General features: G+C 38.2%; 1 protein-coding gene across 2 annotated transcripts in view; it reads left to right on the forward strand.

Annotated features, from left to right (window-relative positions):
• mad1l1 (mitotic arrest deficient 1 like 1) overlaps positions 1-19,900 on the forward strand; it is a 281,026-nt gene that overhangs the window by 126,921 nt on the left and 134,205 nt on the right. For both annotated transcript variants that reach the window (XM_088613218.1, XM_088613219.1), the window contains one exon: positions 6,447-6,651. In XM_088613218.1, the coding sequence (XP_088469344.1) occupies positions 6,447-6,651 (205 nt within the window). The remainder of the gene's footprint in view (positions 1-6,446; positions 6,652-19,900) is intronic.

Raw genomic sequence — 19,900 nt, forward strand, 5'->3', positions numbered from 1 at the left:
TTTTTGTTGTCTGAGAGAGCAAACGCTAGAGCAGCCAGCTTCTGCGCCCAGACTGTCGTATCGGACAAACTGTCAGGGGAAGAAAACCCATTTCACAGCAGAGCAGATGTAACGTGCGGCTGAGATGCTTAATATCAACTTGTGCACCACAAGTTGTATTACAAGCAAATACCTTTTAAAGAAGGCCTGAAAAGATAAGTATAGATTATCATATGATTTGAGAGATTGCCAATAAAATACTGGTGTGAAATCTTTATTCTCCTTCCAGCTCCTGTTTGGTTTTGTATAACTTAACGGTGTTCTGATTTCATGAGTGATACACAGGAACAGGAGTCAGTAAGCACTTGGCATTGTACAGAGCTAGCCTAGATATGAAATATTATCATCATTTGGCAAATAAGAGCACAATAGTTACTGGCATTTATCGGTCTATGTTGTTTCCCTGTTGTGTAATTGTCTGGTATTCGTGTCTGTATAAATTTAGATAACTTAAAAAAATCATTTTTAAAATTCCATGACATTTATTCAATCTTGATGAAGTGCATGAAGTGATGTCCAGTTCTGCTTAAAATTCCATGTTTTTAGTCTGTTGTTTTGTTTTTTGATCTACCCTCTATGAATAAGTAATGGTCCAGTACAGACAAACTTTAAGAGTTACTTACTAGAAAACTTTCTATATTAAACTTTTATGTTGCTTATGTTATAAGCTTAACAGCAGTTAATACTGTCTCATAGCAAATCTTCTTTGACTCTTCTCAGCATTAAATTAGTCAGTACTTTAATTGAACTATAAAAATGTGTCGAATCAGACTCATACCCTGATAGATGACAGTATGTAGTTTGTTGTTCTTCATATTTCAAGACCAAAGAGTAAATTAGAGGTAACAGCCAATGAATTCCTTTCCCAGAGTGCTCTGCTTCAGCTATTTTAGATCTACATTGCAATAAAAATGTAGTAAAAAGTATCACTATAAAAAACTGTTTTACTTTACAGCTAAGTGTTGTATTTTAATTATTGCAAAGCAGCAGTGTAAGAGAATTTTCTCCAGGGAAATTTACAAGTGCGAGATTTCCCAGTATGCCTGAAATATGGTGCTGTTAAACCTGACTGATGGAGTCAGGCTCTAACAGTTATTGACTTACAGCTGTATCACACACCACTAGTTTAAAGATTGGTTTTCCAGCTAAATCTGTTAAACAAGTGCAAAGAATTTACTGAAAACCTTGATTTTAAGTTTTCTTTTTGAGTTGATATGGTGATAAATTCTTCGTTCTTTTATGATTTACATCTGAACCATGTTTCCCAAAATCAAAATTCTGTTAGCTTCAAACTGCCAGACTGTTTCTCAGTGTTTCACCCTTCATTTTCCTGAGGACAACCAATAGTGAAAGAGGAAATGACGCCGCAAAAAAACTGCAACAGGAGCAGGGAAAAGCAAATTGCAGTGTAAAGATGTATGAGTGAACTTTTGATTTGTCCCCTGGTTTAACATGAATATTTAGGTGAGGATGTGCCTGATGTACTGTATACCGTATCTTCCATAGTTTTTTTTCTCGTCCAAACTAAGCTGTAGTAGTAGCAATCAAAAGGGTTATAATAGTACAGAACACCAGTACGGACCTCACATAACTTGTTGATGCTCACAACCAACATCCTTATGTTGTGATTGTGTGTTATTTCTGAGATGTGTGAGGATATGAGAATGTTTGTAGCTATGAGAGGACTGTGCTCATAGGGCTAGGAAGGAGAGAACTGCTCATGATCAGTGTATGGAACCAATATCCGCAACCAAGTGGAAACTCTGTACCTCTTCATCAACGCAAGCTTATAAGCAGTGCCCAGTCATGAACTCCTTGGGGAGAAAATTAAACGTCTCTTTATATTTTATGCTGCAGGGTGTATTTGCACGTTGAGAGTGAAAGGTTGTTGTCCAATTTATGCTCTCCATTTTTTTAGACTTTTTCTCCCTACAGTGAAATGTAGGGTAGAATAGTAATGTGATTGACAACGTGCTGCTTTTAGACAGGATCTGGGAAATAACAATGTCTTTCACATTGTAAAGCACACAGGCAGAGCTCCTTTTTCCTTGAGCTAACTCAGTAGGGTTTTACTTAGTGCTCATAGGCAAAAATATGGATTTTCATGCCTCTCTTGAGATGGATTGCCAGGTACTCCAGTAAGTGTAAGTATTTGAAAATGAGCTAGCTTATGCAGTAAGATTTTGTTTAGATAGGTCTGTTCCTGTTCAGCAGTCACTGCATTGTTACCAGTGAAAAAGTAATATTGTAAAACCTTGTCCATACATAAAGCTTAATTCCAGTAAAACCAGTTTAGTAATGGCAAGTGATGTTTGCTAGCGTACTGAATTAACATTTACTATGGGAGAAATGGTAGGGAAAAAGTGTAATTGCGTTTGTGTGGGCATTTTGCATAGTGAAACATCTTTAGTGTGATAATCTGTATACTGTAGAGTTTTCATTTGCACTCGGGTGTGTGTGTGAAACTTGCATATCACAGACATCATTCCTTATGACTTTTCCCTTCTTTGTCCGATCATCTTTGAAATTTACACAGTGGTGAAAATTCTTTCAATTCATGCTTGTTCCTATTTTCCAGGGAAAGTGACTGATATCTTAAGTGTCAAGACTTTGGCTTAGCACATGGTAAGAAGGCGGGCACAACATCCCCTACAACAATGCTATGGCATGTTAATGGATTCCTGTTGCAGTGGGAGGAGTTTTATCTATTGACTTTCCGCCTTTGCCAGCAGCAATGTGATTTTCCTGCCTTGCTGTGGCCTGTCCTTACAGTTAGCCCATGTGTGTCATGTTTTTAGAAACCAGCAAATGTGGCTTTTTAAATGCAAGGTGTCCAATACCGAAAGGTGAACGGAATAAAGTTGAATGCATTATTGTGATAAACTGTCTATTAATCTTTTAAATGCAAAGCAGTTATTAAAACTCCAATGATAAATATAACAATTACATCTGATGGTCATTTAAGAAGCCTAGACCGCAGCAGAGATGGCTATTGTAACCTTTGAAAACCATTTTCTGTCTATTCATTATAAGAAATCAAATTTTTGAAAAGATCTTCATATTCACTTGCTCTGCAGAAGATAAAATTATATTTTGTGAAGTCGTTATCTGATTACCTTTAGGCTCCTGTGCTTCAGATTGTGGCTGCATTCCTCTCTTTTTCTGTTTTTGCAATATTAAAGACATTTTTTAAACGGTTGGATTTCATAAAAATGTTATTGCGATGAGACTAAGACTCAACCCAGTATAAAGAACCCGAGAAATTTAGGAAAATCTATAACCTTCCTTAGTAATTTTTACCTTACCGATAAAATAATAGTAAAGTTGGACTTGAGGTCATCTTGGTAAGGCCAGTCCAAAGCAACTCTTCTGCACTTGTGGGAGTATTTGTGCCTGACAGCAGCCTGTAGACTTTTGAATAGCAGAACCCCTGTTTTACCTATAAATCTACAATCTTTCCACACTCACCAGTCTATTAGATTATAGCAACATAGCAGTCAACATATAAAATACCTAAACTGTAAGTGAGCAGCAAATGAATGTGATACTTGTGATTATTTTATCTTTGTGGTAAATATTTTGTATGGCCTAGTCATTTTTTTCTCTTATATTATACTGTATCTGTTTACTTGTTGTAGGAGAGTCCAACACAGTTTGTAATATATAGAGTGGGTTTTATGAGTTCTGATTAGTCTTGCTTTTAGACTTAAGTTAGTGATTATGTTGCTGAAGGGCTAAAGAAAGCTGTTTAGCCCCATTTAAAAGTCTTTTTTTCAGACCTCCCACGTAGTTCAGCCCCTGAAGGTGCTCTGGGATCTAGGTGTCGTGAGTTGAAGCTACTGTATGACCTGACTTTAATGACAATGTCACAAGAGACCGAACACGAGTGGCTGAGTGCTTTTGGCTTACAAGTAACACAGTGACTCCTGTGTCTTCCTGAGCACTTGCAGGGATGCAGTGCTGTTGGTGAGGGGAGCATCTCTCCCCCAGTTGGTAGTGTACTAAGCTAATTGTTCTCCTTGTTTCCTAGTAACCATGAAAGTACGCTCTCAATTTTACTGATCCGATTTCAAAAGATGTAAATTTCAATCCATGAGATCATTACACTAGAATAAAATCAAAGCTGCTCTTTGCCGAGATTGATGATATTTGTTTTGAGGTCCTCCCAAGAGGTCTGAATACTTTCCTTCTCTTCCCTAAGGCATTTGTGAAAGTCGGGTCTCTTGGTTAGATTCTTCAGTGCTGCAGTGTTGATGACGTTACACGAATAGTGATTAGTAACTACATTAAGTAAAAAAAACGTCAATATTAATACTTCAGTATATAATTAATCAATTAGCATTATGTTTCTTAACTGCTATAGACATAACATCATGGTGAACTGTATGTATGTTTTTGAGAACTGCTTTACTTCATGTTTGTCCATAATGGAGGTGCTTTTGTATAAGAAATACCAGGAAAATGCCTAGAAAAACAGATGATTAAATGTTGCATTAGGCTAACTTCTGAGGAAGGTAAGCTATGAGTGTATTGGTATTATATGCAGTATCTGTCATTTCTGTAGCAGCTCTGGACTCTGGACGAGAGTTCACTGGTCATTTCAGGGTAAACTAACGCTCTACCCGTCATGCAAAGTATGATAATTTTATCAAAAAACAAATAATGAACATTCAATCATGACCAAATCTGCCCCATGAATCCTCTTATGGGTGTTTTGTGTATTTGTCTGTCCTGTCCCACTCTAAAAATTGTAGTTTTTATGTGAAATGCTCTAAGAAAATGAATGTTTTGGATGATAAAATGCAATTCTGAATGCTAATTACATATTTTATTTGAAATAGTTATGTAATTACAATTTGTTAACTGAAAATATGATTGCACATTTGCGTACTGTGATGTAGATCTTTATTCTGAGTGTTTTTTACCAAAAATATGTGGATTTTGAAGGTTAATACATGTTTTTGGTGACATTTTGATAAATTGATCATTCATGACTGTGATAGACTCTGATGGCTTTTATACATAGGCAATGAATCCCTTTATTAGTGAGAGAGTTGATTGAGCGCAGGTAATGAGATGTTTTAACCTGTCAAATACCAAGCCTAAAAATGGAAAAAAAAAACACAGAAAAGAACCGATATTGCCTATGAAACAAATAAAACCTTCCTGCCCTCTGCATGTTCACACGCTGTCGATCGCTGTCTGTGGTCTTCACATCTACCCTACCCCGTCAAGACGTTACAGCCGAGTGGTTTGTCATGGACAGGGCGGGATCTGAAGATCTGGAAGGCCACGAGTCATGACACCTGACCAAGATCTGTGGGGAAAGAGCGATGGCCGGGGAAGGAGTGTCTTGTCACTGCAGAACTCCATGTATCGTGATTGATAGCAACCTGACTGCATGGTCAGTGAAGACATCGATCAAGTCCTGGGTCCTTATTTACTGCCTCTCCTGTGTGCTCATCCTGACGGTGCAACATTCCTGCATGACATGTGTACCAGCTCGCCAGTCGTGATCCCCTTAACATTATGGGGCTAAGATGTAGTGATAACAGCCTGATGCAGAGCATGCATTGCAGATGTGTATCGCTTTCAACTGTTCTGTACTGTTAGCCTCCGGCTTTCAGAGTTTGACCAACTTGTTGATGACAAGTGTCAATTAGCAAAATGATATTATGTTTGCCATGTCTGCTACATCTGCTTCAATAAAGATTGTCGTTTTCTTAATTGTGTTGTCAATTTGTTGGAGTTATACAGTTTTCTGTCTCTTCAGCCATTCACAAATCACTGGTAATGTGACCCAGCAAAAACTCTGGCCTGCTTTTAGGTCCACTTATTTTAACATTTCTTCTCTAGTGCTCATTCTTCAATGTGCTCGTGGATGTTATAGTACCAAAAGAATTTAAGAAAAGTTCAAGACTACAGTGTAAATGGTTTCCCCTGTTTGCGATTTCATTATCAAGATGCCAGCTTCCAAAACGTCTAAAACATTAAAGTGATGTAAAACCAAATCTTTGGCTGTAGATAGATATGGAGATGGAGAAAAACAACATTTATAATGTGTTGCAGTGTTTTATTTTTCAAAGATGCAGTAGTTTACAAGCATCGAATGCTGTAAACTGCAATTGCTTCCCTTATTTTATAGTTCATATAAAATTGTCAGCATAGCTCTGGCTTCAGTGTTAATCCCTTGGAAGAGTGTGGATGTGCCAGGGTCATAAAGGCACTGTCTTATTGTAAAAACACAGAAGCTGCACCTTGCAGAGTGAGGCTGACGGGAGAGAAGAAAACAGGGCGTACAAAATCCACAATCCAGAATAACCATGTGGCTGACTTGCGGTTATTAATCCGTGTGAAAATTCCCAGCTGGTGTTCCTGCCAATCCTTTGGTTTTTTCCCCCCCGCAGGGCGACTATGACCCGACCAAGGTGAAGGTGCTCCATTTCAGGATGAACCCGGCCAGCCAGGCGCGGCAGCAGCGCGCCCAGGACGCCGAGCAGCTGCGCCAGGAGCTCCAGCGCCTCAAGGAGCACATCCAGCTCCTGCAGGCAGGGGGCGCCGTCGCGGCCGAGGAGGGGCCCTTGAGCCTGCCGCCCTCTCAGGAAGTCCTAGGTACCTCCCGGTCCTCGTCTCCAGTAGGCTTCCCTCCTCTCTCGCCCCGGTTCTTCCAGAGTGCTGATGCTCCTCCCCTGCTCCCGCCACCCTGTCTCCTGTTCTCCCACGTTTCCCCTCTCTCCCCTCACGCCTGAAGAAGGCTCCGCAGCCGAAAGGTTTTCCTTTTCCGCGTGGAACGGGCTTGTAACTTACCTAACATTTCTTTTTCCGCATAGATGATCTGGTTATTTTGGTCATTTTGACATGCAGCTTTGTATTACCGTAGCACCCATTAGGCTGTTTTTCAGATGTTTTGCCCACTCATGCACGCTGGCCTGCGCTACAGTAATTACCCATTTTTCCTCTCAATATGAATTTTCCTTGCCTTTCGTTGTGAAAGGTCTAATCACTGCACTCTGCTCAGACATCACTTTTCATGCCTTCTTAAGGGAGCTACAGCATTTCTCATCTGCTGATCATAACCAGCCAGTAAGATGGAATTTGTCACTTCTACCAGCTATAATATTTAATGTATTAAAAATTTCACATCATTTCCTAGCAGCTTTTTTAGTTATTGGAAAAATCCACGTTTTTGATGCAAAAAGACAGGCAGAAGCAGTTGATCTGTGGTGACTCAACGGTTTGTACAGAATGCCGTTCCGGGTATCTGGACTTCAGAAGACTTTTCTGTTACAGAAAAGGCAGAGGAGTCAAATTGTTTGCACTTCTGAGGTGGCATCACAAGAGTGATTACTCTCTATATCATAGGCTTTATTTCACCATGTTATCCAACTTGAAAAAGGCATCTTTGTCCTTGTGCATATGTATGTATAGAGTGTTTCTTTCTCCCCTTGTTTAATACCATCTCTGCTTTTCACTCTCATATTTTACACACGAAGAATTAATATCAGCAGTAAGACAGCAAACTAAATATTTAATTGGAGTCAAGGGTGTTGTTGTTACACATTTCTACAGGGGCAATTTATCATCTGAAGATTCAACCATACTTGCAGAGGCAGGATGGTGTCTCATTAACTGCAGTGGGCCATGAATAAACAAACAAATCCTTTTACTTGTAATTGGCAATCTTTTTTTTTCTTGCAGTTAGAACTGTCACAAATCCATATGTATGTGTGTGTACATATATATTTCTATATATGTGTGTGTATGTGAATTTCAGGGTTTGTTTTAATAGTGTTTTAATGACTTGATGGCTGTCGTGCACATGTTCAGGCATCATACACATCCAGAAATGTGGCCCTTTTAGTATACCTTAAGCTGTGACAGAGATAATTATATTGAATGAATTTTCCTTGTTTGTTAGGCTTTTTGTGTTTTTACTAAGACATTAACAGCTAATTAAATTAGGGGTCTTTCTGAGCTTTTAGGACTAATTAACTAGTCACTTTATTGTCAGTGTAGGATTAATTTGTGGTCATCTGACTACCAGGTTTTAATTCCTTTAAGCTTTTATCTTTGTTTTTCAGTTATTTCTGTTCAGGCAATGAAGATATTTGCAGTAAATTAATTAATATGTTCAGCACTGTTGGAGTCCTTTCATCTTTTGAGTGTAGTCACTGAATGTGTACAGCACCACCAAAGCATCCACATACCTTTTAGTTCTGTGAATATTCTTCTGTTTATTTATTCAAAGGCCTAGTGTACGTAATCTTTGCCTCTTTGATGGGATTTGTGGTTATGAAAAGGCAAATTCCTGTTAAACTACTCCTGTGGTTGAACACTGTGAGGTGACATATCTCAAAAAAGCTGATACAACAGCACTTGACTAATTTAGGGTATCCTGCTAATGAATTGAAGAGAATGTCTTAGAGGTTTACAGTCTTCATTTTCCCACCAGCAGTAACTTTGAAACAGGTTTTCAATCAATTTCATGCCTATTTTTCTGCATTGACTTTGAATTAGAAGTCGAGGTTCTTAAAGGGCCATGACTGACAGTAATTGCAAGACTTTAGAAACTGCTTTCATCTGCTCTTCAGGTTCCAACCTACAATTAAGTCACTTAGCAAATGGATGGAAAAAAAGGTCTCAGATCTGCAAAACAGATGATTATATGAAAGTGCAAAGTAGGATTTTAATGACCTAATAAGTATACTTTAAAGGTGAACTTTCTTAGATTTTCTGAGCTTTTTTTCCAATAAATAAACGTCATTCATTCCTACAGCTTTTTTTTTTTATTGGGAAGCTGAGATGCGGGACAATGCCTTATTTATACAGTAGCTCTTCTTTATAATGATTATTATCAAGATAGCCTTCTAGCTTGTTTAAACAAAGAAAGTAGAGGTGTGAAATGAGAGGAGACCATTAAACCCATATTAGTATAGATCCAAAAGTAGAATCAAGCTATTTTGCTCTTTATTAAATGATGCCAATGAGTATAGCAATGCAGTAGTTTCACCAAGGATCCAACAATTTCGTCTCACTGCAGCTGAAACCAGAATAACAGGAACAGCAAACAATGTAGAAGCAGCAAACAAATTTCAAAAAGATTTAGATGAAAATCAAAACTGGGCAAACACCTGGCAGATGTCGTTTAATGTAGACAAGTATAGAATATTACACACAGGTACCAAAACAAACTCTAAATACCATATGGAAACTCTGAGCCTGAAGAGACTACTTAAGAAGGTAAACATTTACTGTTGATGTTGACGCATTATTTGCATCTTCTAGACAATTTGAATAAGCTGATAAAAAGTCCAGCAAAACTTTAGGATATATTGTTAAAACAGAGAATTTACATTAGTGGATGTTATGTTAATATTGCACAAGGCATTAGTAAAGCATTTAAAATGTTGTGTTCGGTTTTCAGTCACCAAACTGTATTGTTCCACTGGAATCAGTCCAGAGAAGAGCCACCAGATGCATTCTGGTGCTTAAAGTAATGTCCTGCACTGACAGGCTAAAAAACCTAAAGCATTTTAGTCATGCACTGACAAGTGAACTACTTCACTACCAAGAGTGAAACCCGAACCGGAGGGTACGAGTGTAAACTAAGGGGGAGGGCATTTAGAAAAGGAGACACCTCCTTGGGTGTATAGAACAAGTTACCCAGCAGTGTTGGAAGTCAACAGTGGTGCGCTGGCTTTTTCAAAGAAGTGGCTAAATGCAATCTTAAGATCAATTAGCTGCTTACTACCAAATGGATCAGAACGGCCTTCTCGTGTAACCTTTCTGATGTTCTTATCTGAAGGCGATGGCTTTGATTAATTGAAATGTGTGGGACTGTTTTCTTAGTATGAAACTTTCCAATTTACATGTTGGAAACCTCCTCTTTTAGTATTTATTTGGTCAATATTACAAGTCATATCATTATTACAGTATATAATCATTTTATCTAAGATAGTTTTTTATCATACAAATGGATCTCAGTAGACATTTTTCATGGCACAATGATAATACATTTTCTAGGCCCTGAATGTTTGTGGTTTATTAATACCATAAAACATTAATAAAGTTCTTAATATTAAATATGGTAAAATAATTCCATATACCCATAAACTTAAAATTACTTGTATGATTATTACCATACAAAGGAAGTCATTTTCTCTAAAATAGTGCTTTTTTATTTTTTGAATGCATTTGACCTCGATGATCCAAAAGAAATCTTGAAGCCATCAAGTAATCGTTAGGGATGACTTATTCATGACAGTGGGATACTTTATCATTATGACATTTGTCATGTGCTGACAGCTTTGTCAGAACTGTTAAATACTATGACAAATCAAGGGATGGTATGTGTCAGACATTGGCGATTTGTTTTCCTCTGAGATTCTAGGTCTCTTAGGACATGATACCACAAATGCCTCTGAACACCAGAGCCTCTATGTATTTTTAAATATACTGTATGTTGTGAGAGTAATGTGGTCTGTAACAGTAAAAGCACCTGTATATGAACAATAGTTAAAGTGTGAAGGGTTTCAACATCTGTTTTTATCAGCCTTTAAAAAAAGCTGAACTCTCAGATTGCACTCACATCACATAGAGGCCACTTTTTTGTAAATTATCTGATTAAAATCCCAGCGCGTTTCTCAAAAAGAGTAAGGGTGTTAATCCGGTGTCCTGGCCAAATTTCCCCCTGGCCTTTACCAATCATGGCCTCCTAATAATCCCCGTCTCTGGCTGCCGTCACATCATCCAGGTGAGGCTGCACACTGGTGGTGGTGGTGGAGAGTCCCCATTACCTTTGAGTGTTGTGTCCAGAAAAGTGTTATATAAGTGTAAGGAATTATTACTATTAATTGAGTTTATAGATCATTCATGATAACCAATGATATTAGCCATCATGATTATCACCGTGCATTCCTTCATGTGTTTTTTCTTGATTATTAGATACAGTGGATGCCCATGTGTGCTTCCTTTCAAATGGTAGTACTGTTTTAACTAAATAGTGGCTGGTAAATGGACCCTGAAATCCTTAGCAACTAATTTAAAGCTTGGTATTTTCTGATGCAGAAATGAAATCTTGGTGTTGGTATGGAACAACATTTTTGCTATATCTAACTACAGCTGGTATGGATTTTATTACTAATGAATCATTGGATACTTTTAATCAGTTCTTAAATTCTGAAATGGAGCCGAAGTTTGAAGTCCCATTTTTAATTGAATTTCTGAAGCTGAAATCTGTTTCTCATTGTAACATAGCTTGGACATTGTTATGAAATGCTTCTTCCATAGGAGGTTCAGTCAGCGTTTGAAGACATCATCTCTTTTGGCAGTACAAAGCTGTTCACCTTCATCTGCTAGTTCATAGGACATCTGCTAGCTTCCTTATCCTGGAGGTACAACGTTTCAGAATTCCTGTTGCTGTTTTGTTGTGCTGCTGTTCCGAGGTAACCTTATAACAAAAACTGACATTCACTGCTAATAAGAATCCTACTGAGCACATACAGTGCCTTGTTAAAGTATTCAGACTCTTGCACAGTTTTCACATTTTTTGCTTAAAATCTTGCAGTAGTAATTCGTATTTGTTATTTACATAACTTGTGCCACACGTTTAAAGCAGTGATAATAACGAATATGATAGAAAAAGGAAATGGCATGATTGCATAAGTATCTTTACCCTTTGCTGTGGTAAATCTATGTTTACAAAATGACTGTATCTTCACGAGCACGTCATTGGCTTAGTGGCCTCTGTCCGTGTGCTGTACCAGTGGTTCGCATGCTTTCAGAGTAAATATACTTACCTCTTTAAGGTCCCTCAGTCAGGTAGTGAATTTCAAGCAAAGATTGAAAAGACAAATGAAGATTAAGCGAGTTTCAGACCAACTCAGAGATGGTATGAAGGCACAGGTCAGGAGAAGCATACAGGAACATTTCAGAGACTCTTAATACTTCGTTGAGCATGGCAAAGGCAATAATTAAAAAGTGGAAGGCACCCAGGAGCCATCCAGATCAGACTGTTCCTCTAAACTGAGCAGCCAGGCAAGGAGGAAACCTGTTAGAGATGCCAATTTGAGGCTGACAGCGACTTTGTAAGAGCTTACAGAGTTCACTGGCTGATGTCCATGGGCCAGTATTCTGGTCACTCCACATAGAGACGTGTATGGAACTGGAAAAAAAAAGAATCTTAAATTCCACAATTGGCTCGTGAAAAAAGCACCTATGTGATACTGCAAACATACGGCAAAGGATTTTATGTTCAGACAAGACATAATTGGAAGTGTTTGTCTAAATGCAAAGCTTTATACCTTACATAAACCCAGTATAATTCATTACTGCGTTATCCAAAGCATAAATCAAAAGCACAAGGTCGCAAGCTACACTGGAGTGGCTTATGAATAAGAAACCGAATGCCCTTGAGCAGCCCAAAGTCCTGGCTTCAGTCTTATTGAGAATCTGTGGAAAGACTTGAAAACTATTGTACAGGAGTGATCCCGGTGAACTTAAGAGAGCATGAGCAAATCTTCCCAGCAAATTGGGCAAATATTGTACGTTGGTATGCAAGGGTGGTGGAGACTTACCCAGAAAGACTTTGCTGTAATTGCTGCCAACAGTGCCTCCTACCAAATATTGTTGTTAGAGCTAGAGTTCACAGGTCTGAGTACTTATTCAGTCAGCATACTTCAGTTTTTTTTTTTCATTTTATTTTTTGCTGCCCTTCACTGTCTTCAGTTTGCACATTCAGGCTTTGAGTAAAATATGAAGATTAAAAAAATGGGTTTGCATCAGCTTGTAATGTTACACAATGAGACAGTCTCAGGAAGCCCAGAGTGGTTTTACAAAGCAAGGCACTGTATAACAAACCAGGCAGCTCCAGCCCTCGGGGACCAGAAGGTCTTCTGGTTCTCTCTTCACCTCTCATCTTAATTACTCAAAATCTGAACACAGAGCCAAATCGCTTTTTTGGTCTTTTTTAGAGCTTAATCAGTTGCCAATGTATAAGTCCCTGTAAACCCTAAATTGTTCTTGTGGGTTGGAGCCACCCAGCCTTCAAATTCCAGTTCATTCACAGCTTTTCATCAGTTTCTCCCTAGTAGTTTGGTATGTCATACAACAATTTACTTTTCTCAGGAACAGTGTGTGCGTTGGGCATCTAAAGAGAGGTGTAAAGGACATGAGGCAGAAACACCTTTTTTTTCTTGCTTATTTTTTACTTTAGTTGCTTTAGTAGCAGGGACCCAAGCCCTGCCAGTATGATCCTCTTTATAAAGAATGATCGCAACTGAAATATTTTTCATTATGGGATTTACATGAACTGTTCTCAATCGCTGGACCTAGCACCTTTGTTTACTGACTTCTGGGGAGGAAGGATGTGGAAAGTGTTATCCCACAGATCTGTCTTAGGAGCGGTGTGTGAGCATGATGCACTTCAGGCTTTACAGAATGCAGTGAGGCTTAGTAAAAAAAATGTTTCTGTCCTGATGGTGGTGCTGCCCTCACATGGCAGATAACTACTTCTTAATAAAATGTATACATGGGTACATTTGAAAAATATACTATGAGGAAGCAAATTTTTCATCCTTGGCAGTCAGTGCTCAAGAGAGAACCCGAATTGAATGTGAATTGAGGCAGCACTCTCTCCAGTTGAAGCTGGTAACTTCTCACATGTATTTTGCAGAATATCAGTGCTGTTTAGTCTTTGTGTGGACAGAAAGAATGTAAATTAGCTTTTTTTTACGTTCATGAACTGTAAATCCATGTTTTGGAGTTGTGTCAAATAACCAGACTAATAACTAATGTGAATATTTCCTTTTCATGCTGGGCAAGAGGGGTGCTAAGACCCTAAATTGAACTCAGTTGGTTCAGTTATTAATGGATTTTCTGTTTTAAGTTGTGGTGTTCCTTTTTGACATTTGTGTTCCTTTTAACTAATAAGAGAGAGATACCCTTTTTTGCCATTGATGGTGTTTGTTTGGACAGTAAAACTAATAATTTGCAACATTAATAATGTTAACAATATTAAGGTTTATAAGCATTAGTTTAAGTTAGTTTGGTTGTCATCCAGTGCTGCTTTATTCGCAGTTGCTTACACGTAGAGCCATGTTCATGCATTGTTGTGATCCCAACTAATTGCGTGTGGAATTCCGATAGAACTGTCTTTCAGCTTTCAAGGTGTCTTCACCTGAAGTTACACAAAACGCTAGCTGTTCTTGTCGTGTGGCTCCCACATAATGAAATGTTTGACAAAAGACAAAAGGTTAGTGTCACATTTTATTTTCTTCAGTATGTGGAGATGTGTACGCTGCAATGATTTCTGAGCAGCTGAACAGCAGTCACTGAGGTATGTGTAACATCTTTCACACAAGTCAGGCGTAATTACACCACTCCTTATTATCACAGGCCAGAAGCAAATTCTTATGGCAACTTTTTGTTTATCAGAGCCTTCTTGCTTATTCCAATTGAAAAACCTATCACCAGATTCTGGGTTTGAATTTTGTGTTCACAGGCATGACCAGCTTTGTTTTAATCTGGACTGTAGTCACTAAGCATGATTGCCAGAGTTGTAAGCCAGTCAATATTGATATTGATTTTTCAGGTGTTTTATTATGCTTTTTTTTACCATGTTTTTTTTTTTTATTGCCATGCTGCTCTTCTGTTTTAGTTCTGTCAAGCTGGCGTTGCAGTCAGGGTCTCAACATTTGCAAATTTGATCTTTAAATGCTGTTTTTTGCTGAACCGTCTGGTCTTGTGCAGAGCGGGATGAATCCAAGCCGAAGGTTGTTAAGCACAGCTTTCAGGTGAGCCGCAACTTTCAAGTCGTGAGACGGCTCTAGCTCGTGAGTGCACGAGTACCCGCTACCCAGCATCCGCATCTCGGCGTGCTCTTGTTTCCCTCTGGTAACGGACGCTCCAGGTTCTGTGTCAGCCGAGGGGGGGATGACAGGCTGCAGACGACCTGACGGGCTCACTGACAGGCTCACTGACAGTTTCACTGAGGCCGCTGAGGGAGCAGGTGTAGGAATACGCTGGGGAAGAGGGATTTGTGTTTATTTTAGCTGATCACTGTGAGTTTGTGATTGCTGTTGTTTGTTTTAGTTTGTCATAGTTATCATAATTAAATTTAACCCCATGCATTAGTACTTAAAATATCATACAAGGGAGAGTTACTTACGTGACCTAACTTTAGTACTATAGACTGTAGTACATTATGTGATAGCATAGGGCTAGACATGGTTACATGTAAATTGTGATAGTGAAAATGTGATAGTTCTCTGCACTAAACCTTAGAGAGACCCTACTGTATTTAACTTGCTCATCCATGCAATGGCGGGTTCTGGATTTCAGCCTTCGACAGTATGTTTTGTGAAAATGAACTGAGGCCTGCGGTGGACTGGCACCCCGTCCAGGGTGTACACTGCCTTGCGCTGGCTGCTTGCCGGGTAGCCTCCGGCTTCACCGCGATACTCTGTGGTATAAAGCGGTTTGGCAAGTTACATGACATGAATTGAGGCTGGGTAACATCTAAACCATACTTTCACAAGACTGGAGTCATTAGGAAGAATATAGCAAAACATACAAAATTAAAACGACATCCAGGGGCATTACATACTGTTCACTATTTGCTGAAAATATTTGTTTGGGAGAATAGCTTTTTTAAATTAAAATTGATCATGTGGCGTGTAGAAATTGTGTTCTGGGAAGCTGAAGGAATTTGTATTTTGTGTATAGAATGTAATGATAAATAATTCAGTACATTAACTACCTGTAGTATTTATTTTTGAACTTAATTATTCATGTGCTTTCCTTTTTTGAGCTTCAGTGTAGTAACCGCTGTGTGTGCACCTTTTGAAGGCAGAGTGTCTTATTAATATAATCGGCCAAAGAAAGTCCCGGTTTTAATGAGCTAAACTGTCAAATTGAACTGTACTGGCGAGTCTGTTGAGAATCATCTGGTTAGGACTGAATATATGTGTTAACTTAAAGGTTTATCCAGGGTTAAGAATAATGGTTTCAGAGGCTGGTGGCTTTGAGAACACTTGATTTAGCATTTTTAAAGACTCGTGTATAACTCTGATATAAATTGACACCTTGGTGGGTTTTCTCACACAGCTGCTTCCCAAAATGAACACTTCTGTTCCTTAGAAAACTGCGCAGGAAGAGCTGACATTTAGCAATCGAGGGATGTCATGAAAAACGCCTTTAGATTTTCTGATGTTCTTTTTGTAATTATATTTTGTAGATATTGTTTGTTCTTCCAGAAAATGTATTTCCACAAGCCTACTTCAGAGACGAGGATTTCTAGAGATTTTCAATATCATTATTGTAGCTTTTAGGCCTGCAGATTAGTTTTCTTTACGGACTATAATCATACAACTGGTTATGAATGTTCATCTGGGGCAGCTTACATAAGAGCTATCTATTCCAAATTGCAGTGAAGAGATGTTAAGAAACATTTTTTCATGATCTGAACACATTTTTTTATTATGCTTTGTCATCCTGTGACTAGCAGCTGCTCAGCCTTGTATGATGCACAGTGTTCTGGGACACTAACTGACACACACTGACCGTGATGATTTTTTTATTGCATTCTACACTTGTTTACACAGTACAGCATGCCAGCATGGCATTTATAGCCATGATATTAGGAGACCGCATCCTTTTCTTAAATGAACAATTATAGGAAAATCTCACAGAAAATTAGAGTGAAGCATTAAACTCTGCAAAAAGCCTGTAGATGGTGTTTGGAATCAGAATATGTCGTCTTGATTCGGGACTAACGTGCACGGAAGTTGTCTTGTTACGGTTGTGATGAAATCATTTGCCAAGAGATGAATGGAGGGTCCAGGATGGCGCTGTCTAACCCCAATGACAAACGGAGCATCGCCATGGCTGGACAGTGTCTTTTCTCAGGCTAGGCCTTCTTCAGGACTTCTCGAAAGACAGAAAGTTAATGAGTACTGGAGGTATGAAGAAACCAGTAGATTTAGATGTTCTTGTATTATTTAGATCCTTCCTGTGGTGTCCCATTTTGTGGAATTCATACACATCTTTTTATATAATATTATTATAAAACAATATTGTTCTCAAAAGCTAAACGTTCAAACCGATGACTTCTGAAATAGGTTCTAAGGTACAGTAAGTTACAATAAGTCTCAGTAATAAAGGGAAAAAAATCAGATATTCACTGCATACGTATTCAGACCCATGAACCCAATATTTGGTGGAATCCCCTTTCACAACAATCAAAGCCTCAGGTCTTTTTTGAGGAAATCTCTACCAGCATGTTTTTGCTCTCAAGTTCCTTGGGGATCACTTGTGGACCGTAGTTTTCAAATCTTTCTTTGCATTCTCAGTTGGATAAAAGTCAGGATATTACTGGGCCATTCAGGAACAATCCTTTTCTTTTTCTTAAGGAAAGCCTTTTCCTGCTGAATGGTGTTTTTGTTTTGTCCCAGTTTTACGTCTGAATGGCCAGCACTTTGCTTCATGTTTGTTTCCATCAGTCTTGACAAGTTTCCCAGTCCCTGATGATGAGAAGCAGAACTACTGTATAACATAACGCTGCCATCACCGGGCTTGACTGTCGAGATGGTGTTGACTGACTGATGCATTGTGCTGGATTCGCTTCTGATGTCATGCTTTACATTTAGGCTAAGAGTTCCAATTTTCCGTTCTCTGACCTCAATATGTTTTGTCACATATTTGCAGCATCACCTAAATGCTTTGTTTCAAATCCCATGCAGGATTTTAGCTGTTGTTTTTTTTCAGTTCCATACAGACCAGTTTTGTGGAGTGACTATGATATTGTTGACTCGTGCACATTTTCTCTCATCTCAGCCATTAAACTCCAGCTCTGTCAAAGTCACCTTTGGCCTCACAGCTGCATCCATAACTAGTTTCCTCCTTGCCCAGCTGCTCAGTTAGGAGGGACAGCCACATCTACGCACTGTCTGGATTATATGATACACATCTCACTTTTGAGTGATTGAACTTACAGTGCTCCAAGGGATATTCATTTTTTGATTCCTTAATACTTTTTCCTCATCTGTGCCTTTCTTCAACTTGAGCTTGAGTTCATTCAGTCCTTTTTTTCTTCATGGTTGAATACTTGCTTGAGAATCACAGTTTGACTTACAGAGACAGGTGTACAGTATTGAAACTGAATCGTGGTTATCATAAAATCTTATGTTGTCTGTGAAGGAGAGTGCTACATTATTCCATTTTTACATGTTACATGTTAACATGTTTTACACAACTTAACATGCATAATATTTATCAAACTTAAAAGCACTCTGTTCAAAAGCATTCATTCATATTTTCAAATCTATCTGTTTGACCATATACAGTATTTCGTATATGGATATTAAAGTATATTTAATATACAGTGAAAATGTAAGACTTTGGACAATAAAGTTAGTCATTTTGGCTGTGTACTTTTGAAATTTGTATTTTAAATAAAAGATAAATATTAGGCAAAAGTACAGAATGTCAGCTTTTTCCACATGCCCTAGCTGTAAGGGATGAACAGAAAACATTGCTGACTTGCTTTCTAGACAGGCTGCTGCCACGACTGACTTTGTCACTAAAGATTTACCCTTTATTATTTATAATTTACTTTACACTTCCTCCTTTATTCAAACTTAAATGTTACAAAAAGTGCATTGTAGTCAAGTGGAATTAAATCTTGTTTCTTTACAGTTGTACAGCCCAGTCATGGTTAGACTGCTCAAAAACAAAAATATGAGTAAAACCTGTTCCTAAGAGATACAGCATAGAATGAAGTTGTTCCAAATCGTGGTTTAATACTTCTGGTTTATGATTAGAGTTATAATCTGAGGCACATCGTTTTTGGAAGCATTAAATATTCTGTTATCTTTCTTTTTTCTTTTCTTTTTTTTTTAATTTTAAGTCCAGTTCAAAGATAAGTTAGATTTTCAAGATGGAATTAAGAAGTGGCTGGGAATTTAGTAGTCCTTGTGTGTTTGATATCACTTTTTAATTGTCCGTCACAGAAGCCTGTGCTCCTCCATTGCTAATGTTGTCATTGCGTTTGGTATGAAAGTGATTTATGTCACTGAGTTTGTTGACAAAAATGCATTATGTGGGAGTGTTTCTGCTTTGGGTAATTTAGTAAGAAATCAAACTGAGGTGATGGGATATCTAAATAAGATTTAAAGACAGGGAGTTATTACTTTGTCACCCTTAACATAAGGAAAGCAGAAACATTTACAGATTAAGGCTACAAATCTGTAGATGAGAAGTCCGTTTTTTATTTGTTTGTCAGAGAGGATGGACCTGTTCCTGGACTTTAAGATATTCCCGTTTTCTTTTTTTTAGAAAGTTGGTGATTGGAATCGCTTTATGTGATCTTTTCTTCATTGCCTTTCTTTTGTTTTTTGTTAGTCTGGATGCAGTGCTTTGTGCTTGTCTGGCTAATGGCAAAAATCCATTTATTTTGAACTGCAGGAATCTGCGCATGCCTTATTACGCTTTAATGTTTTCACACCACTGAAATAAATACATTAAAAATGCATTAAAAAAAAAATCCAGAAGTGAGTGAAGACACTGAAAAGGCCTGACAGCAAACACAAAAGAGTGGGATAAACCCTCTTTTCTGTTTTGAAGTAAGCATGTATGCAGAGAATTTAGTTAAGAGTGTGCCTTTAGAATTTTTTATATATGCAAAATAGGAACCAGATAGATATGACATAGATGGGAGGATCTCTTACTTTTTCACTTACAAGATTTTGAAATGGCTCTTTCTTTTCACCTTCACCATAAGAATAGCATTTCAAATTTGCATCTGTGTTCATGAGTGTGTCCATCGGTGTAAGCAGTTCTCTCTTCAGCTCACCTGCGTTCTTGA

Source organism: Lepisosteus platostomus, chromosome 19 (genome assembly GCF_059453375.1).
Source record: "Lepisosteus platostomus isolate fLepPlt1 chromosome 19, fLepPlt1.hap1, whole genome shotgun sequence".
NCBI classification, from domain to species: domain Eukaryota; kingdom Metazoa; phylum Chordata; class Actinopteri; order Semionotiformes; family Lepisosteidae; genus Lepisosteus; species Lepisosteus platostomus.